Source organism: Hippopotamus amphibius, chromosome 13, assembly GCF_030028045.1.
Source record: "Hippopotamus amphibius kiboko isolate mHipAmp2 chromosome 13, mHipAmp2.hap2, whole genome shotgun sequence".
Taxonomy (NCBI): Eukaryota; Metazoa; Chordata; class Mammalia; order Artiodactyla; family Hippopotamidae; genus Hippopotamus; species Hippopotamus amphibius.
Window position 1 is genome coordinate 100081462 of NC_080198.1, and position 21720 is coordinate 100103181.

Consider the following 21720-nt stretch of genomic DNA (forward strand, 5'->3'; position numbering starts at 1 on the left):
CTCCCTGGGAGCAGGTGCCGTGGTTACTCAGCTCAGACTCCCCATAATTCAGCACAAGGCTGAGCAGAGAGCAGGTGCTCAGCAAATGCTGATGAGTTAAGGGCAAGAGTGGGTGGAACTGATGAGGAAGAGACAATGAGTGGATGGAGGAACGATGATGGACGGATGGATGGATGATAAATTAACGAAGGATGGATGGATGGATGATGGATAAATGGACGGATGGATGGATGGATGACAAGTTAATGAAGGATGGATGGATGGATGGACGGACGAATGGACAGATGGATGGATGAATGATAAACTAATGAAGGATGGATGGATGGATGGGTGGATGGATGGATGGATAAATGGACGGATGGATGACAAGTTAATGAAGGATGGATGGATGGATGGATAAATGGACAGACGAATGGACAGATGGATGGGTGAATGATAAATTAACAAAGGAAGGATGGATAGACGGATGGATGGATGGACGGATGGATGGATGGATGGATGGGTGGACGGACGGATGGATGGATGGATGGGTGGACGGACGGATGGATGGATGGATGGATGAATGACAAGTTAATGAAGGATGGATGGATGGATGGATGGACGGATGGATGGATAAATTGACAGACGAATGGACAGATGGATGGATGAATGACAAGTTAATGAAGGATGGATGGATGGACGGATGGATGGATGGACGGACGAATGGACAGATGGATGGATGAATGATAAATTAATGAAGGAAGGATGGATGGACGGATGGGTGGATGGATGGATGGGTGGACAGACGGATGGATGGATGGATAAATGGATGGACGAATGGAGAGATGGATGGATGAATGACAAGTTAATGAAGGACGGATGGATGGATGGATGGATAAATGGACAGACGAATGGACAGATGGATGGGTGAATGACAAGTTAATGAAGGATGGATGGATGGACGGATGGATGGATGATAAATTAATGAAAGATGGATGATTTGATGGTTGATTGGACCTCAAAAAACAAGGCAGGCGCACACACCCTCTGCCACCCTGCTTGAACTCACTCTGCCTCATCTATCCGAGGACAACCCATCTCCTTCGGGATTTTCCACTGACCTCTAAACTTGGCTCTGGAGGAGATACTCCTGAGAGCACCGCACGAACAAAGCTCCAAAGGGCGAGTGGTGCATAGGTTGCCCAGGGGCCTCTGGGGCTGCAGGAAAGAGTCCAGAATGGCTTTGGTGTCCTCATAACAAGTGCCCTTCATCCTAGAAGCTCAGGCCCCTCGTCCCTGCCATTGTGTGGGCGCAGCAGAAGCCTGCCAAATCTGACCCATCAGGAAATCCTGTTGACCGAGACCCTTCCCCGGAGGCTGTTTCGGGCCACCTAGCCCAGCTCGGAGGCCGCTGTGATTGTCCTGTGGCTGTGTCTTCTGGGTGGCCGTCGTTCTTTCTGTAGGAGTACTCTTGGGCTCAGTTTCTTCCTCTGTAAGATGGAGTCACCTTGGATGCTAAGTGGGGGGTCTTCCCCCTCTGGCAGCACCCCCAGGATTAAGCTCCAGCCCTGCAGTGTGGCCTTCAAGGCTGGTGACCCACCTGCCAGGCTGGTGTGGGCTCACGTGAAACAGGAACAAGGAGGAGCCCCCTGGATGCCCAGCTGGTTGGGTGCCCGTCTCACCACCCTCCAAACATCCCCTCAACCGATATTTAATGAGAACCTACTATGTGTGTACCCCACCTCTCAGCTGGACTGCCCCACGCTGCCCTGGACCTGCCTCTGGCCTCCCCTGCACCCAGCCCCCAGGGGCTACCACCAGATGCAAACTCAGCTACGTCCTGCCCCAATTTAAAGCCCATCAGGGACTGCCATGTCCCCATACCACCCACCTGGGTGGCGTCCTCTCTAGCTGTCCCCAACCACAATTCCATGCTTCTTATTCCTGAACCAGATGTATCACCCGTGGGTCCCCTGAAGCCCCAAGCTCTGCCGGCACCTGGTTCGGTCGGAGCTGCCTGAGGTTGGCTTTCTCTGGGCAAAGTTAATCCTTTACTGCGCAGACTAGAACCCGAAGTGGTGACAACAGGCCCATCATTATACAAGGAGGGCAGAGAAAGGGCATCCGCCGGGTGGCTCTGGTGCTGGGAGGGTAGACCCAGGGTACGTCTAACACTAACCCGTGTTTGGGGACCTGGCTGCCCTCAGCCCTTGGAAAGGGGGAGAGTGGCCCACCCTAAGAGCAACCTTGCCCCTTTGCTTCTGGACCAGGTAACCTGGGCTCCCAGCTGGTGGAATATAAAGAAGAAATGTACATCACGTCGGACTGCGGGCACACCTGGCGGCAGGTAAGGTGGTAGGGAGGGGCCTGGCGCCGACCAGGCTCGCTCCGCCGAGACGTCCAGGAGACATGTCCGGTCTCTCATCCCCTCCCTCCCAGATGAGTTCGGAGATGCGCTTCTTCACCTTCCCCGGCCTGAGCGGCTGAACACAGCTCCCTTTAGCAGATGTCACGTTGCCACCTGTGACAAGGGAGCCCAGGCCGGGCGGGCCCCCACCACCCTGCTGTTCTTCCAGCAGCCGCTGCTGGGGACCTGCGGATCTGGCACATCTTCCCACAGTCAGACGGGTTACCACGCGTGTCAGAGCAAAGGGGATGAATGCCAGTGACGGGCGGGGTGCTGTCCCGGCAGGAAGCCACGTGTGGGCCTGGAAGCTTGACTGGGGCCTGAGCCCAGAGGCCAGGAAGCGGGGGCCGCGGACACACCCCCAGGTTCCTGGCAGGGGCAGCTGCTGGGTGGACGGCCGAGACTTGGGGGAGGGAGAGAAAATGGGGGAAGAGCAGGTTTTGGGGGGCCACAGGGAGTCTGGGTTGGGGCACCTGGGACACATCCATGGGGTGACGATTTGATGCTCAGTGTGGCCCAAGAAAAGAAAAAACAGGAAAGGGAGAAGAACAGGAGGGAGCAGTTGTGCAGGAAACGGCCCCCAGCACTGGGGGCCCCTCTCTGCTGCGCCCACACGTGGCTCAACTTCTCAGACTAGGGGGGTGGGTGCCGCTGGCCGGCGGGCGTCACGCGGAGCAGGGCGGCTGGGGGCGCGAAGGCCGACGGTCCAGCGCCCTGTGGAGCCCAGGAGCCGAACCCAAGCTCTGCACCCGGGAAGAGGCCGCATCTCCCTCCTCCTTGCTCTTTCTTTCCAGAAAAAAACCCTCGTCTGCTGTGCCACCTTCACGGACTGACAGTTTCTACTTTAATCGTTTAAGAAAATGCACTGAATTTTTGTGTGCCTCTCCCCTCCCGGTGGACGTAAGAAGCTCTGTTTTCAGGTCAACTTTTTGCACCCTGAGTACCCCACTTAGAGCCTCTCTCCCCGACACCACTCTGGACGGACACGTTAATCCCCAGGGTGTGAGGCTCACCTGCACCCTGGGTTTAAAGCCTTGGCGGTTTTTTTTTTAATAATGTGCAAGGAAACAAGGAATTCTGAAAAGGGCAAAAGAGATTCATTGTGTTATAATATGTCTATTTCACGAAAACTAGTGAAACATGTCTAAACTTTCTGAAAGGTCACCACCTGTCCATTTATTAGAGAAACCGCACCCCCCCCCCCAGCTTATTAAATTTAATAGACCGGGTGAAACAGAAGAGATCTCCTAATTTTATAGGAACCTACCGTAAGGTATTCACAGCGGACACTTCTGTCAAGCAGTTTGCTTAGACGTCAAACTTAGGAACGTGTCAGAATTAAATGGGAGAATGTCTGTTCAGCGCTGAGCTGAGGTGCTCGTTTCTTCCCCAGAGACAGGGGAGAGCTGCTGGGGGGATGGGGGGCTCGGGTGCCTGGCGGAGGAGATGCGGGGGTGCCCACGTGTGCGCGTGCGTGTCGGGGAGGGGAGCGTTTACTGCAGGGGAGATGTGGGGCAGGAGGCAGAGGCCAGGGTGGGAGAAAGGCATGAAGGCCAGACGCCCTGGTGAGCTCAGGCCGGCTTATCAAGGATGCGATGCGCTATCTCCAGAGGAGAACTCTCAGAATATGAATGACAGATGACCGCATGCGTGCTGTTTAAGAGACATATTATTTTAAAAGCATGACTTCCCTGGGGTGATCACAAAGAAACTAGCCAGAAAAACATTCAAGGAGCTCACAGTGCAGGGGAGGCAGGACAGGGGCGAGTGGGGTTGGGAGGCCACTGCCCGGGGGCTGGTAAAGGCACAGAAAAACATAGCAACGGATGTGACCCGCTGGTGGGGGTTGGAGCCCGCTGTTTCTTGAGTCCCAAGCTAACAAGAGTGGAATTGCCTGTGGGGGTGCCCTGGGATGGCTGTGACGCATCCCGTCTTCCGGGTAGGTGGATGGGGCAGACACCCCCCTGACTGTCCTTGAGGGAGGTGGGTGCCAGGGACGCCTGGAAGAGCAGGGAGTAGATGCTCGTTAGTAGTTGTTGTCTTAAAATATTTTCCCCGTTCCTGCTCCCTCGTTGCTCCAGAACAGGGCCCCTGGAGTCTGGGAGCTTTCCGGGTGCCCTCTACCAGGGCATGTGCAGATGCAGCCCGTTTGGGTCAGCATCTGCTTGGAGATGCACTTCTTCCAGCCTCGCTCGGCACCAAGCTCTGCAGGGGCCCCGCAGCCGGCGAGAACCGCAGGCGCGAAGGCTCAGCCAGGCCCCTGTGCAGAGCATGCTGGCCCCAGCGAGGGGCTGGCAGGGCGGAGTCCCGGCTCTGTCCCGTCTCCCCCTGAGTTTCCCTGCACCCCTACCACAGAGCCCCCAGGCCCTGTGACCATCAGAAGGGCTGGGAGGTGAGTGGGGTCCTGGCCCGCTCCAAGTGGTCAGTGCTGTGGCCATTTCCTGTAGGCGAGGTGCAGGGCAGGGGGACATGGCAGAGGACATTGGTGCCCCTCTCCAGCCGGGTGGGGTTGAGACACACGCTGGCTGTCTAGGTATTTGTGTTCATGGAAGATCTAGACCCCGCGCTTCACCCCCCTCCCACCCCCCACCCCCCACCCCCCGCCACCGCCACATCCTGGCAGGACTAAAGAGCCACACCCGGCTCTGTCACCGCCAGCCGTGAGCCTTTGGCTTGGCTTCCACTGCTCCAAGCCTCAGCTTCCTCATCTGTAAAATGGGACCCCACCCCAGGGCTGTTTGCAGACAAGCGAGGCCGCCAGAGGTATTTCCTCCTGCAAGAGCCCTGTCCGGGCTGCTTGACCTCCTGTCCCCTGAGGACTTGGCGGAGATTCTCTCCCTCCCTCCTTCACTCATTCATTCATTCATCCCCCACACACCCCCTGAGCACAGGCACCCCCAGCTGTGAGCTGAGCCATGTGCGGCCCACAGAGAGGACTCAGGACTGACCTTTCAGGAGCTCCCTGGCTGGAGGAAACAATGACAAATTAGCGCAGTAAGTGCTGGGGCAGGGGGCCCAGAGATGCTCCCCAGCCAGCCTGGCATCAGGGAGGGCTTCCTGAAGGAGGTGGCACATGGACTATCTTAATGTCAAGTAGAGGTTTGCTCTTGCTGGTGACGCTTATCCTAAATGCTTTTCTAAAGTCCACTCTTTCTTTCTCATCCTCACGTGGTCGGCCTTTCTGGTGCATGAGTTTTTCCTGTAGGCAGGACCACCTGCAGTGCTTATGTGCAATTTTCTCTCTCGTCAATGGTCTAGAAATCGCCATCGGCATCCCTTCATCCCACGTGTACTGAGTGGGTGGCGGGGGGAGCGTGGGGATAGCCTGGGGACACTGGGAGCCCTCAGATCAGCCCTGCCTCAGGGGGCAGGACCCTACTGCGGTCCCCCCACCGGAGAGTGACCCCCGACCCTGTACCAGCTCCGCCGCGCCCGGGGGCCCCGCCTCAGAGCCCCACCTGCTGTCTTCTGCAGGTGTTCGAGGAGGAGCACCACATCCTCTACCTGGACCACGGCGGCGTGATCGTGGCCATCAAGGACACCTCCATACCCTTGAAGATCCTCAAGTAAGGCCATCGGCGCCCAGCGCCGGGTGCAGGGTGGGAGGGGCTCCTTCTCTCCGCCTGGGAAGCCCTCAGAGCATTCCCCAGAATGGCTTGCCCCTGGGGCCCAGGGTGGTGGCACGAAACCCTACCAAGTGTGGGCAGCGGCAGGCTCTGCACAGGCCCCCCAGCAACGGCTGCTCCTGGCCAGGCCTGGGGAGCCAAGGAAATGATGGCCCAGCATGGTCAGGTGGGCCAGAGGAGGGCCCGGGGCCTCCCACCCAGCCACCCCATCCTGGGGGAGCAGGGAGGGCTTCCCAGAGGAGGTGACTTTTATGCACGGACAGGAATTAGCTAAGCGGAGGAGGTGGGGTCAGACAAGGAAGCCAGCAGCATGTGCCTGGGTGAGAGTGGGTTTTGGCATCAGCTTCAGACTTCTGAAGGGCTGTTGCGGGGACGTGAGGGCTGGTGTGAAATCTGGACTTGGAACGCAGAGCTGGGGGAGCTGCCAGGAAGCCAATATCACTTTAGTCAGAAAAAGATCTTTCTGGGGACTTCCCTGGTGGTGCGGTGGTTAAGAATCCGCCTGCCAGTGCAGAGGACATGGGTTCCATCCCTGGTCTGGGAAGATCCCACATGCCACAGAGCAACTAAGCCCGTGTGCTACAACTACTGAGCCTGAGCTCTAGAGCCCACGAGCCACAACTACTGAGCCCATGTGCCGCAACTACTGAAGCCTACACGCCTAGAGCCCATGCTCCGCAACAAGAGAAGCCACCACAATGAGAAGCCCACGCACCACAACAAAGAGTAACCTCCGCTCGCCACAACTAGAGAAAGCCTGCATGCAGCAACAAAGACCCAATGCAGCCTAAAAATAAATAAATAAATAAGTTTATTTATTAAAAAAAAAAAAGGAAAAAAATCTTTCTGCATTTCAACTGGCGACACTGATACGCCGCATTGGGAGAGAGCAAGCCCCCATCGGTGACCTGGCAAACCCTGGGCTGGGCTCTGGCATTGGGTGGGGCTGACCTGGATGTTTCCAAGGCCTGGATAGCTGCAATCCAGGGAGTACAAAGCAGCTCGGGACCCAGACCACACACCCAGGACTCCTTGACGGTGGTGTCACCCCGCAGATGTGGCTGCCACCTGGTGCTGGTGGGTGGCTGCTGTGACCTCCCAGGAGAGCGTGAGGTTAGGGATCCAGTAGTGGCCGGGATGCCGGCCCGGCCCTGGGGTCGGCCACTGCTCCTGCCTGTTCTCCCAGCTGCCTCAGCAGGACACCTCTGGTCCCTGGGCATGGGCAGGGCTGGGTCCAGCCGAGCAGCTGGTCCTGGACACAGGACGTGTCCCCACCTGCCCCGAGGTGGTGACTCCCCTTCTCTCGGCAGGTTCAGCGTGGACGAGGGCCTCACCTGGAGCACGCACAACTTCACCAGCACCTCTGTGTTTGTGGACGGGCTGCTGAGTGAGCCGGGGGACGAGACGCTGGTCATGACGTGAGTACCCACGGGAGGTGGGCAGGCAGGTAAGAGCCGATCCCCAGGCGGGCCTTGGTGGAGGGCCACCCCAGGCTTTGCTGCTCTAGGCGGGTTCAACAGTGATCCCCAGCCTCCCTCCCCAGCCTCCTCTCTCTGACCTCCATCTTCACACCTGCCTCCGTATCTCTTACCATCCACTGTTTTCTCTCACCTTCAGCCACTGGGAGGTGGCTGCTCTGTCCCTATTCAGGACATCTGTCACCTGCCCAGGGTCACCTGGCTGGTGAGGGGTGGAACCAAGAGTCCAGGGCCAGTGCTAGATCACTGTCCATTTGGCCTTTGGCAATGGTGATGCTGATGGTGATGGTGGTGATGATTATTGGCTATTGGCACCTGTGAAGGACTTGTGAGCGCACTGCACAGGGAGGACCTGAGAGCCAAATGCGCCAGTGAAGGGCAGATCCAGGCTGTGAAGCCAGCCCCTTGACCCTGGCTTAGGTCAAGGACATCCCTGTTCAGAGTGGCTTACAGCCCAGGAGCAGAGCCTGAGCAGACGAGGATTGAGAAAGGCACACAGGGCTTGAGCGTAGCCTGTGGCCCCACTGGGGAGAGAAGGCGCTCACCTGGAAACCCGGAGATGAGGGTCTGCCTGTGGAAGGCTCCTTTCTGGGCGTTTGCCCACCTGGGCACTTGTTGAGGCAGAGCTGATTCATGGGCCGGGAAGGGGCCCGAGACTCCGCGTTTCTGACGGCTCCGCGGATGCTGCGTGCGCCCGGCTGCACTGGCTGCAGGAGGGCAGGCCCTGTGCGCTCTGCTTGGCTTTTATTGATGATGCCTGTACTGGGGAGAGCAGTGTCCACCAGATCCACGTCCACCCGGAACCTGGGGGTGTGACCTTACTTGGGAACAGGGCCTTTGCCGATGTGAATAGTGGAGACCAAGCCACACGGGGAGGGCGGGCCCTAACCCAGTGACTCGTGTCTTATACAAAGAGGAGACACAGACGCAGAGACAACGTCCTGTAAAGATGGAGGCAGAGGCCGGGGTGCTGCGGCCACAGCTCAGGGACGCCTGGAAGAGGCAGGAAGGAACCCCCCCGGCGCCTCCGGAGGAAGCCCGCTCTGTGGATACCTGGGTCGCAGATTTCTGGCCTCCAGAACTGTGAGGAGATACGTTTCCATTGTTTGAAGCACGAGTTTGTGGACATGTGTTACGCGGCCCCAGGAAGGCACCAGAGGCCCCACGACCCTTCCCCTCGTGGTGGCCCATTGCAGGCCAGGGCCGCTGACCCTGGACAGGACCTGGCGCTTTGGACACCTCGGTCTCTGGTCGGCCTCCCGAGTTACTTCCTCTCTCTCACCTCAGCAGACTTTGAGGAACGTCCCACGTGTGGGGCTGGGTCTGAGTCCAGCCAGGGAGGGCGGGGACGGCCAGTCCATCGTGGAAGGGTCAGCCTCCTCCCACTGATCACGTCCTCCCGGCTCCACACCACGGCCACGGCCGTGGGGCCAGCCCTTCTCTGGTTGTCCCAGCCTGGCCTGCAACATGCCGCCCTCTGTCCTGGGCACCAGGGGCCCTGAGGACCTGCAGAGCTGGGCAGACAGATTAAATATTACCAAGACCCACGCGGTTCCTCACTAACGCGAAAGATGCCGGTGCAACGGGACCAGCCGGCAGCAGAGGCGGGTGCGGGAAGGGCTGCTTTTGGGGTGGGTGGTGATCAAGGCGTCTTGGAGCAGCGGACCTTTGAACCGGGACTGGGCCAGCGAGACCCAGACCCAAGGATGAGCTGTGGATCAAGGAGGAGTGACGCTTTTCTACGTGAGGTTTCGGACTGTGCGCCAGCTCCGGCTCCGCCCTTCCTGGAGCAGACGGGCCAGTTCCATGCGTTCCCAGAGGAGTGGCGGGGTGCTGGGTCCCCTCACCCTGCCCACTTGGCCTGGAGAGGCCCTGTGCCCAGCGGCAGCCGGAGTCATTGCCTGGGAGTGAGTCCCTGGTGAGAGAACCAACTCACACCCTCCTGTCTGCACGTCCAGCCACAAAGGCCTCCTCGCCCCTGCCCCGGCCAGCTCCCCATCGCCTGTGAAGAGCCAGGCCCTCCCCCTTCTGAATGCCCCGGAGGAGCCACTCAGAGACGCCCCCAGGGGCGCCTGGCCCCCAGCCTTAGGCCTGAACTGAAGGAAACCACCCAGCGTGGACAGTGCCCTCCCAGGCCCACCTCCACCCTGGGGCTCCTATGGGTCCCCATGTGAACACCACACCCCCCCCCAGGCTCCTCTGGCTGCCTGGGGGGGGAGCTGGGAGCACAGCCCTGTGAGCCCCCCTCTGCGGGCCACCAGGGACCACGGCCGCCTGTGTGCTCCCCGTCCAGGCCCCTGGGAACCGAAGATGGAGCAGAGCGGTGTGGAAACGGTAGCACGGATTCCTTTCCCGGGACGTTTGAGGCAGGACAGCCGTCTGAGTTCCTGCCAGACTTAAATCCGACTTCAGTGACCCCTCCAGGGGGTCTCCCCTGCCACCAGGACCCAGGCAGCCTGGCATCTTCCCTACATCTTTCCCAGTACCGCCTCTTGCAACAAGAGCTGCAATGAAGCTTTACTGAGCACCTACTATATGTTATGGGTCCATGTTTCACGTTATCGCATTTTATTCTCATAGGAACTCTCCGGGGAAAGATGTATTGCCCCCTCATCTAGAAGTGCTGAACTCTCAATAATTCTGCACCAAAGGACTTGTGGGAAAGGGAGCCCCCTCACATCAGCTCTGCATGGTTCCCAAGAGCCAGAGCTGGAGCAGGGACCCCAGAGGCTGTCCTATAAAAACTGGGTAGAGAATCATCACCTTTCTAATTCTCTAAACACCCCTCTTGTGCTTCTCCCTGGACACCTAATTCCCCTCCTCCCTGGCCCTAGAATTAGTTAAATCCTTCATGACATCCTGTATTTACACTCCTCTCATGCTCTCAGAGGCTTCAGTCCGGGCTGGAGAGGGGTAGGAGGAAGACTCCAGCCTGGCGGGACACAGGGCTCTCTGGTGCGGCAGCCGGGCTGAGCCTGGACCCTTTCCTGGTTGACCAGTTTTCCGGGACCAGAGTCCACAGAACAGAAGGGAATCTTCAGAAACGCCAGGGGCGATGGCTGGCCCGTGCTGGTTTTGCAGAGGTTGAACCAGTCAGCTAGGTCTGAGGCCTCCGCTTCCCCAGCTGAGAAATGGGAGCATTTTCTACCCCAGGGCATTGACCTGGAAGCTTCAGAACATCAAGCCCTTTGCTCCCACATCAGGGCTGGGTTTGGCCCCAGAAACAGCCGGATTTTTCATCTCCCACCAACAGACGGGGCATTTTATCCCCGGAATGCTATTGGCAGAATTCAGAGCCAGATGCTATAACCTCAAATATTTTTAAAAAAGCATCAGAACTATTCCTACAGGCCTCCTACTTCACCGTGCCACATCTTCAGACCACTTTCAAATTCTAGCTGACACAGAAATAATTCAAAGTGTGGAAGAGGAAACATACTGGCTTGTGAGAACAAAGGTTCATCCCTCCAGGCTGCCGGGAGTGCCCCCACTCAGACCCAGCATCCTCTCTGCTCCCCTCCCTCCCTTCCCGTCTCCCTCCTTCTCTCCCTCTCTGTCTCTGTGTCTCTCTCCCCAGCTCTCCTATTTCCTGCGCACTTGAGAGCATTTCCCAAGGTGGTGCTTTATCCAGATCTGCCCAAAGGTCACGTCCAAGCTGACCACAGCCGGCTTTGGGGACGTTTCCCTCAGCTCAGCTCACGCTTGACCCCCTTCCTGTCCCCCCAGTGCAGCCTCAGAGGGTGAGGGTCCCCCAGCCCTGCTGGGGACAGTGGGGCTCCCTGATCCTCCCCGCCCTGCACCAGGGGAGGGGAGGGGGAGCGGAGGGAGCCATTTGAAAGGTGTGGGAGGGTCCTCCTTAACCTGCACAGACTGGCCCACATTTTCCTTATTAATCGTAAGGCAATACCTAGCCTCCCTCCGGCATCACCAACAGCTCAGAATCAGCCAGGTGGCAGATATTTCTCAAAGTACCAGCTGAGGTTTTAGGTTTCATAAAAAAGGACTTCGGAGACACGGAGGGGATTAGTTAGATCAAGCAAACCCGCCTCTTTTCAGAGACCTCCCCGGCGGGGCCTGTGCAGCCAGCCTGCGAGGCTGCATGGTGGTCACTGTGCGTGACCAGTGCGTGTTTCCCGGGCAAAGCATCCCAGCCCCGTGGCTGCCAGCCCGGGGACCGATCCCGGCTCCCCCCGGGAGGTGGGCCATGGCCGGGCCATCCTGGGGGGGTCCCTTGCCTCAGTCTCCTGGTCTGTAAGGTGGGGCTAAGAACAGTACCTTCCTCTCGGGCTGGGTGAAGAGGAGAGGATGGAGGGTCGGGGGTAGCAGGTGCAGCGCACCGGTCAGCAGTTACCGCTGCCGTCACCTCCACTGTAACGAGGCTTCCAGAAGAGCCAGAGACGCGGCTCAGGCTGTGTGAGGACCCGGATTTGTCCCTTAGAGACGTCTCTTCAGGGAGCAAAGACTCTCGCACTCTGTTTAAGTAACCAAGCCAGAAAGCTTTGCTTGGGAGAAGGGTCACTGTGGCAAAGAAAATCCCTGCGTGGTGACACTCCCAGGGAGTGGGCGGTCTGTGTCAGGATGGGAGTCGGGACAGATGACCGGCAGGACACCTTCACGGCCACGGTCACCACCATCCGGGCCTCCCACGACCTCTCCGTGAGAAATGGCACCTGCGGGAACAGCTGGACCAGGCCGGGGAGAAGCGGGCCGTTTCTGGTCCTTGCTGGGCCGCGTCCGCCAGCAGCGGGAGAGGCCCCAGGCCGAGAAACAGCGGCGGAGGCTCTGATGTGCACCGCGGGCAGGAGCAAAGCAGAGTGGATGGTGGCAGCCAAACACGAGCGGGCGAGAGGCCAGGGCTGGGAGGAGGGTCAGAGGGTGTCTCGGCACCGAGGCTGCCAGTGGACAGGGAGGAAGGAGCGCACGAGCCCGTGGAGAGCCGGGAGGACGGAGGAGGTGGACCACAGAGAGGGGTCAAGGCCGAGACAGAGGGAGGCTCCAGGGCTGCGAGGGCCAGAGGCCCCTGCGGAGGCTCGGGGTCCTGTCTGTAAAATAGAGATGATAATATCTGCTTCGGGGGATAGTTCTGGGCAGTAGAGCAGTGGACTGCGTGCACATGACAATGTGTGAGCGTGTGTGTGTGTACACAGGTCCATGTGCGCAAGTGTGTGCGCGTGTGTGTATATAAAGCTCCTGCTAAGTGCCAAGCATCCTGCACAATCCTTTGCTAATTCACCATCGATCCCGAAAGGCCAGCATTATTGTCCCCATTTTAAAGCCAAGTAAACTGAGGCACAAAGAGGAATGGACCTGCCCGAGGTCACAGACTTAGTAAATGGATATCAACCCAGGCCTGTCTGGCTCAGAGATGCCCTGTGGAGTCAAAACTCCTCTTCAATTATCAGCCTCAGACATTCAGAGCCAGCCACCATGTTTCCCAGAAAACACTCCAAGACCCTTCTCAACTACTCTCCTAGCTGGCTTCCCCCAGGTGTGCTCCAGTCGGTGTGCGTGGAAAGGGAACAAGACCAGGCTGGGTGAATCACCTCCTCAGTCCAGGTGCTCAACCTCTGGTAATATGGCCCGGGTGCTATAGGGTGGACTGGAGAAGGACCAGAGATGTGCAGGCTGGGCTCCTCTTCTGTAATGGCATTTGGAGCCCAAGTGGGAGGTGTTGGGAGGATTGGGTAGAAATCCCTTAAGCAGCACCCTTCCCAGAGAGCAAGGGGTCTGGGCACATGGTAGGCACTCAACAAATGCCTGCTGAGGGAGAAGAAATGGCACAAACAAGTTGTGTGACCTCAAGCAAGTTACGCAACCTCTCTGTGCCTCAGTTTTCCTTTCTGTAAAGTGGGCTGTAGTGAGGATTAGACCAGACAGCATATACGGGGCTCCCCGCATATTGCCTGTGTTCTCTGGAGGACTGGCCTTTACAGAGCCCCACAGTGCTTGTCCTCTGCCACCTCCACCCACTGAGGCTGCGGCCACGTGGCAAGGACCACACTGAGATCCTTCCCACCCCATCACTCTGAGCCGGTGTGATGACCTGTTACTTCCCTGGACTGTTGGATCTGCTTGGGATGAAAAGCCTGTTGGCCCAGCCACGCGGAGCTGGGTTTCTGCACCACCGGCCCCTGGCGTGGTCAGGCCGACAGAGGCGGGGAGAGAGGCGGGGAGAAGCCAGACAGCACAGGACACAGACACTTGACCACGAGTCATTCTGCAAAACAATTCTGCAAGGACCACCATGCGGGCTGAGGGAGGGCCCGGGCTCCTGACCCTGCTGTGCCGGCTTCCTCGTCCTTCGGGGGGCCGTGTGGGGTGACCCCACCAATGCCATCGCCCAGCCATAGGTAACACGCGGTGGTCGCGGGAGCACTAAGCTGACACACAAATGCCTGTGGCCGCGGGGCCCAGGGCGGGTGCCGTGCGTCTGGTCCTGGGCAGCCCGGCCGGGCAGGGGAGGCGTGGCCGGGCCCGCTGCGCAGGTGGGAGCGGAGGCCCGGAGGGGAAGCGGTGGGCACGGGGGGACAGGCCAGACTAAGGTGGCTTCCCGCCCCTCCCCCCTCCCTCCCCAGCGTCTTCGGCCACATCAGCTTCCGCTCGGACTGGGAGCTGGTCAAGGTGGACTTCCGGCCCTGGTTCTCCAGGCCGTGCAGCGAGGAGGACTACAGCTCCTGGGACCTCACAGACCTGCAGGTGGGCCCGGCCGCAGGCGGGGGGCGGGGGCCCCCTCTGCCCAGCAAAGCCCCGTCCTGCGGGGCCGCAGGCCTCCCTCAGATGCCCCGTCCTCCTGTGGGGCTTTTGGGCCCCTTTGGGGGCCTGGGGCTGCCTGGGCCAGGGTCTGCCTTCACACGCAGGGGACAGGGGCACAGGCCCAGCCCACCCTGGAGTCAGGTGTGCTCAGGTCCAGGGTTTTCAGATCGAGGGGAGGTAGCAGAGTGCTTGTATCATATATTAGGTAACACCCCAGTGAGTCTGGGGCAGCCCCGACCCCGTAATCTCAAACACACACGTGTTTCTACAGCAAAATGTATCCTGTTCACACGGAGGGGGGTACATGAGGACTAGAGACGGCCTCCCCGTGCAGCTCAGAGCAGGTGGTGCTGCCTCGGGACAGCATTTCAGAGTCTGGGGGGGATGCTATGGAATTGCTGGGGGGACCCCACACCTGCTACTGCCATGGCGCCTGTTCGCACAGGGGGGGCCTGTTCTGATCATTGACTGAGGACCTACTGCGTGTCCCGGAGGCCGAGCGCGTCCCAGCTGCACAGGGCCCACCGGGCACCCTTCGGCCTGGGGAGTGTCAGGGGCCTCTTCTCCAGCAGCCCTGCCACCCCTCAGGGCCCAGACAGAGCCTGTGCACAGTGGGTGCTCAGTGAACGCTTGGGACAGAGTGGGATGGGAGCAGGATGCCCCAGGGTGGCCTCAGGCAGGCGCGCCCCTCCCTCCGGGCCTCCGTTTCCCTGCCCCGAGGGCTGCCCGGGGGTGAGGACCCTGCAAGACCAGCGGCAGGAGCCTGTGCAGAGCGGCCCCTCACCCCAACCTTCCCACGCAGGGCGGCCGCTGCGTCATGGGCCAGCAGAGGAGCTTCCGGAGGAGGAAGCCCACGTCCTGGTGCGTCAAGGGGCGCAGCTTCACGGCGGCGCGCACGGCCCGCGTGTGCCAGTGCCGCGAGTCGGACTTCCTCTGGTGAGGGTCCCCTCTGCCACGGGCCCCTGGGGCTGCCTGAGCGGCCTGGCGACCCGGCGGCCGCTGCCCCACGGGCGATGTGGGAGGAGGTCTCAGAGGCACGCTCCACCACTTCCCTTATTCTGCGCCGTAGGACCCAGCCGCTGGGGCCAGCCCGCAGGAAAGGATTCGTGGGTGTCATTTCAAAACCAGCACAGGTGGCCTGTTCACAGGTGGGAGGGGAAACTGAGGACCAGGGAGGGCATCCTGGGGGCTGGATGTGCCACCCAGCCCTCCTCCTCCATCCAGAGACTGCCAGGAGCCCCCTGACCACTCCCCTGCCTCCTCTGAAAAGCTCCCGTGGCTGCCCGCTGCCCACAGGAGGGTGTCCGAGTTCTGGAACCTGCCTCCCTCCCCCTCCATCCTCACCCCTCGCCACCCTGCCACTTCCGCCTGCATCTCCCTGCACCAGCGTTGAAGGGGCTGGTCCCTGCCTGCAGTGCCCTGCCCCCCTCTTCCCCGGCTGCCTCTTGATCTTCCACTGAGATTTAGCCCACCTCCTCCAGGCAGCCCTCCAGGACACCCAGGCTGGGCTGAGGGCTCTCCTGTGATTTCCCAGAATCCCCTTTGCATCCCTTCTCACCTGGAACATAACTGTGAGCCTTCGGTCCCGTCTCCCCTCTGGGACAGGGCCCTGTGGCCGGCCTCTGTGTCCTCGGCATGAAGCCCCTGCCCCTCTCTGCCTCCTGACCGCCGTTTTTCCTCCTCCCAGCGACTACGGATTTGAGCGCACCCCCTCCTCTGAGTCCGACGCCAACAAGTGCTTTGCCAACTTCTGGTTTAACCCCCTGTCCCCGCCTGATGACTGTGTCCTGGGCCAGACCTACACCAGCAGTCTCGGGTGAGTAGCATGGGGCAGAACCGGGGCGACCCCCCGCCTTCCTGCCTGGGGCCCACGGCTCCCTACGTGGAGTCGGGGAAAGAGAAGTCGGGGCCGAGCGCCCCGTGTGCTGGGGCTCCTGTGCGTCCCCCCAGGACTGACCCCGCAGGGCTCTCCGATCACAGCCCGTGTGACACAGCATCGGGAAGTGACTTGAGTTGGCTCCAAACAGAGAACAACAGGCAGAGAAGGTCCAAGGGCCTCGTAGCTCACCCCTGCTGCAGGGGCTGAACGTACCCAGAGAAGCAACATGCCTCCCCTGATCCTTCTGAGCCCCTGCAGTGCCAGGGCCCGTCCCCATTTGCCAACGCTGAGTGAGCCAGGCTGAGCTGGGCCGGAGGTAGTCATACTCCCTTTAGGCCTCAGCCTCCATGGTGCCTCCTCCAGGAAGCCTTCCCTGACTCACCCTGGACTCACCCTGGGCCCTGAGCTGACTTTGTCGGCGCAAACATCCCAGCTATTGTCACACTCACCCAGTTGCCACCCCCGCCCCGACTGGATGGAAGCTCCACGACACAGAGCGGGTCCCTCAGTGAGGGGTGTGATGGACACACACTGTGCGTGAGGGTGCGGTGCTCCGCAGGTGTGAGCTGTTGTGACAGTTTTCTCTCACCAGAGGCTGAGCATGTTGTGTGTCACGGATGAGTGTCATATAACAATGTTAGGTGCATAAAAGCCATGAACCTGCCACTCCAGAGGCCCTACAAGCTTCATCTAAAAGTCTCTTCTTCCCTTTGGGGAAGTTTTGAGAAGGAGTAAACCACCTATGCACTTATTAGACAATCGTCATTACTGCCTCTGGGGATGGGGCAGGGCAGAGCCTGAGAAGTAAGAAGCAGGACCAGAAATTGGTCCACTCGCACCTCAGTGGCATAAGTTCCAACATCCATCCATCCATCCGTCCATCCATCCATCCATCCATCCATCCAATTATCTATCCATTTATTCTTCCATCCATCTGTCATCCATCATCCATCCATCCATCCATCCATCCATCATCCATCCTTCCTCCCATCCCTCCAACCATTCATCCATCATCCATCTATCATTCATCCATCCCTGCCTCCACCAGGGAGCCACAGCAGCTCTTCCAGGCCACCTGCCAGGGCTTGGCAAGCAGGGGCTCTTATATGAAATGCCAGAGCCAGGACCCACATCAAGGGCAGAGGGTTTCATTTCATACCATCTGCATACTCTGGGTGCCAAGGGGCTGTGGCTGGGTACCTCGTAGGAAGCGCATTTTCTTCCAAACTAATCACATGCGTCTTTGCATGATAAACTTCTGAACGTTCATTCAGCAGCTGAGCCGTGAGGGCAGGAGGGGCACCGGGCACAGGAGGTGGGCAGAACCAGGCACTTTTGCAGTGATGTGAGTTTTGTAGACTCAGAATCCCGGTGTCACCTGAAGGACCGTCAGGTGATGCCACCCACCCAAGCAGTGGTTTTCCCATCATCTCCTAAAAGTTCACTAGAGCTCATCAGGCTCTGCCCACCAGCCCCTCTCCACCCTCATCCCACCCCTGCTGCCCACTCTGGGCTTCACCCCACCACCACCACAGGCCCTTTGCACACACTGGTCCCACTGTCCAGGATGCTCCTTACTCTTCTGCTCACCATTCTGGTCTCAGCTGAAAGCCCCCTTTCCAGGGACCAGATTCCCAGCTGCTGCCCTTTCCCAGCACCTGTCACAGGGGTGATGCTGCCTTGGTGCCGGGGATGGTTTGGTGAGGGCTGCCTCCCCCACCGAACAGTCCTCTCTGCAGGGGCAGGGGCTGTGAGCGATAACCTCGTACCCCAGCAGCTGGCACACCACAGATGCTCAGTAAATTCGTGTTGCATGAGTGAGGTGGTAAATCAGGTGTCATCTGGTCCCACTCTCTTGACGTAATAAGGCGAGGAGCCCCACGTTGCCCACAGCCACGTGGTGCATCAGCAGTAAGGCCCGGCCCTTCCCGGGTTCTCTGTCCTCCTGGGACCACATTTCCCAGCAAAGCCACGAAATTCAGACTGGCTCCTTCAATCCGCCCCTCAGCAACAACAGCTGTTATCACTATTGTGATAACGATCGGAGCAAGGAAACGTCCAGTGACGGAAGCAGGTCCTGCCATTACTGGTCATTCCTCCCTCTGAGCCTCCGTTTTCCCATCTCCAAAATGGGGCAGAAATAGCAAACGGGTGGAGTCGGGAAAAGGGAGGGAGTGGAAGAATAGTGGTCGCAAGCCAAGAGCCACGGCCCGGTGACCAGCAAGTCCGCTGGGCAGCAGGGCACACCCCCCCGCCCCCCGCCTGCCTGTGCAGACCCTGCCCCGCTCTCTGGCCGCAGGTACCGGAAGGTGGTGTCCAACGTGTGCGAGGGCGGCGTGGACCCACGGCAGAGCCCGGCGCAGCTGCAGTGCCCCCTCCTGCCGCCCCGGGGCCTGCAGGTCAGCATCCGTGGTGAGGCGGTGGCTGTGCGGCCGGGGGAGGACGTGCTGTTCGTGGTCCGGCAGGAGCAGGTGAGGCCCTTTGCCACGGCGCACAGTGCAGGCGGTGTTCTCTCCGCCTCCAAGTCATTGAGTGCAGGGTCTCGGACCAGCGTTTCCCAACCTGCGGGAGGTACCCATGGGCAGGAGACCCCTTCCCAGGTCCAGACCAGCACTGAAACCATACGTAGAAAACTGAGAAGAGAGTGGAGAGGCAGGGCGGAGACAGCAGCATGCCGCCGGCACGGGCCCGGGGACACACGGCTTCAAACATCTCTGTGTGCGTTCACCGCACGGTGATGTCAGATCTATTCACTCCTGTGCGCGGCAATAACAGTTTTTAAACCTTTCATTACACTGATTCAGTTAATTTAGAATCTTAAGAAAAGCAGGGAGTTTAGAAAAAACCATTATTTATAATCTCATAGCCAGAGACAAATTCTGTAATAGATGATAAATAGATGGGTAGATAAATGGATAGATAGATAGATAGAGATGATAAATAGATACAGATAGATGATAGATTGATAGATACATAATGGATTGCTATAGATACAAATATAGATGGATGGTATAGAAATATTGTGTGTGTGTGTGTATATACACACACATATACATACACACATATATATACACATACGTATATATAAATATATAAATTTCCTCCCTGTCTCCTAGTCTTTTTTTTTTCTTTAGTACAAGTATTACATTTTCTTCTGATTTTAAAAACAGTATATACTCATTGAAGAACCTTGGAAAAACACATTAAAAACATAAGAATATAAATATCACCCAACATCCTATTCTCCCAAGATAAGCACTGTTAATTTTTTTATTTCCTTCTAGTCTATTTAAACTAATACACAGCATTCTTATTTTTCTGACTATGGAGGTAACAAATGCTCCCTGTAGAACATTCAAAAGCAGAAATTAGAAAAACTTACAAAAGTACAGGAAATTCAAAACGACAGAAAAGCACGAAGGGGAGGTCAGAGTCTCCTGTTCCCACCCTAGGGTCCCAGCCGAACCCTGGTGCACGGCTCTCTCTTGTGCATTTGGGTCTTTGGTTAACAAATATGTAGGGTGAAGTGAGTGGGGCTTTGTAACTACATGTGCTTTGTTTAGAAGATGTCCTTCCGGGCAGGGGGCGAAAGGGAAGCTGGGACGAAGTGAGAGAGTAGCATAAGAAAAAAACAAAAAAAAGAAGAAGATGTCCTTCCAGATGCGCCCAGGCGGGGCAGAGTGAAGCTGACAGAGGTCTTAGGTGCTGGAAGGCGGGGTCTCTGGTCCAGTGCAGAGAGCTGCACGCTTGGGTACCTGAGTGTCATCCCTCCCCCACCCACGGGCGGTGCTCCCATCAGCCGGCTTTGTAGCTGGGGAAACGCAGGCTCAGACAGGTGCAGCCGCTCACCTGAGGCCGCACAGTAACAGTGACAGAGCTGGCGTTGGGTCCAGGCCTGGGGCTCCGTGTGGACAGCGCCTGGTTCACAGCCCCCAGAACTAAGCCGGTCCTGGGGCAGCCTCCCCGCCCCCCTTGAACCTGCCCCCGTGAAGGGTGAGCCTGGCCCTGGGAGTCACGCTCCAGCCTCAGGCAGCCCTGGGGTGGTGGGCGGCTCTGTTCACAGCAGAGGAGGATGCAGCCCTCTGCCCAGCCTGGGACCACCCGGACCCTTGGAGGGGACCCAGCTGCCGCCTGGAGCTCCAGGGGAGACTTGCAGGATAAACGGCCGCCTGCTGCCCCCTAGAGCCTGGACTCCAGGCAGCTAAGTCGCACCAGCAATGCCCCATCCAGAGCCAGGACAACACGGCCAGCAGCCCACCCCCCGGCGGGCCGGGACCCTCCACTGTAGGGGGCGGAGGGGAGGCAGTGACAGACAGAAGCTCCTGGAAGAGAGAGTCCAGTGCACACCGCTGCCGGGAAGAGGCCACTGGCTCCCGTGTCGGAGGCTTGGGAAGGAGTGGGTGCACGGTTGGGGTGGGTGCACGGCTGGGGTGTACGCTCACGTGGTCACACCCACAAACACAAACACGCGCGTTCACGCACTCACATTCATACACAACCGCAGACACATACACCCAGCCCCGGTGTGGAAAGAGCGCTGGATTTAGGCGGACCCACGTTCTGTAAATATCTAAGAACTGAAAACAAGATCTGATGGAGAAGCCAGAACCAGACCCGCACAGACAGGCCCGGCTGATTTTGGCACAGGAGCAAAAGCATCTCAGTGGACCGAGGGTGGGCTTCAGCAGGTGAAGAGCCAGTAAAGATGAAGCTCACACCTGATGCAGAGTCAACTCAACGTGGGCCACAGACTTAAACGCAAAATGGAACACTGTAAACCTTTTAGAAAAAAGATAAGGGAAGAGAGCTGGGATCTAGGGCTGGGCAGAGTTCTTAGAGGTGACACCACAAGCACCGTCCATGAAGGAAATTTGATAAATTGGATTTCGTCCAAGTGTGACACTTTTGCTCCGTGACAGACCCTGTTAAGAAGATGAAGACAGCCACAGAGAAAATATTTACAAACCACATCCAACAAGGACTAGTACCCAGGATATATAAAGAACACTCAGAATGCAACAGTAAGAAGATAATCCAATTAGAAAATGAGCAAAGGACATGGAGAGACGTTTCGCTGAAGAGGGTGTACAGATGACAAACGAGCACAGGAAACCATGTTCGGCGTCGTCGGCTGTCAGAGAAATGCAAAGCAAACCCTCACAGAGGTGTCACTGCGCACCTGTGGGAATGGCGCAGCTGAAAAATAGTGACACCACCAAATGCTGGCGAGGATGCAGAGAAACTGGGTCCCTCCTGCCTGGCTGATGGGAACGTGAAATGTGCGGCCATTCTGGAAAAGCTGGTCGTTTCTTTAAAAGCTAAACATGCAACTACCATAGGACTCAGCAATTACATTCCTGAGAAACAAAGACTTAGGTTCACAGCAAAACCTGTACATCCAGGTTCACGGCAGCTTTATTCATAACAGCCAGACACTGGAGATAACCCGTTGTCCTCAGTGGGCAAGTGGATAAGCACACGGTGGTATGTCCATCCCATGGGTGGTACCCTGAAATGAAAAGGAACAGACTGCACTCCACAACCTGGGTGAATCTCCAGAGAACTAAACTGAATGCAAAAGCTGATCCCAGTGACTCC

General features: G+C 58.1%; 1 protein-coding gene across 1 annotated transcript in view; it reads left to right on the top strand.

Moving 5' to 3' along the window:
• SORCS2 (sortilin related VPS10 domain containing receptor 2) overlaps window positions 1-21720 on the top strand; it is a 489055-nt gene that overhangs the window by 450103 nt on the left and 17232 nt on the right. Inside the window, exons 12-18 of the mRNA XM_057705965.1 lie at window positions 2250-2326; window positions 5861-5952; window positions 7323-7430; window positions 14066-14186; window positions 15046-15179; window positions 15931-16059; window positions 18422-18593. Of these exons, the coding sequence (XP_057561948.1) occupies window positions 2250-2326; window positions 5861-5952; window positions 7323-7430; window positions 14066-14186; window positions 15046-15179; window positions 15931-16059; window positions 18422-18593 (833 nt within the window). The remainder of the gene's footprint in view (window positions 1-2249; window positions 2327-5860; window positions 5953-7322; window positions 7431-14065; window positions 14187-15045; window positions 15180-15930; window positions 16060-18421; window positions 18594-21720) is intronic.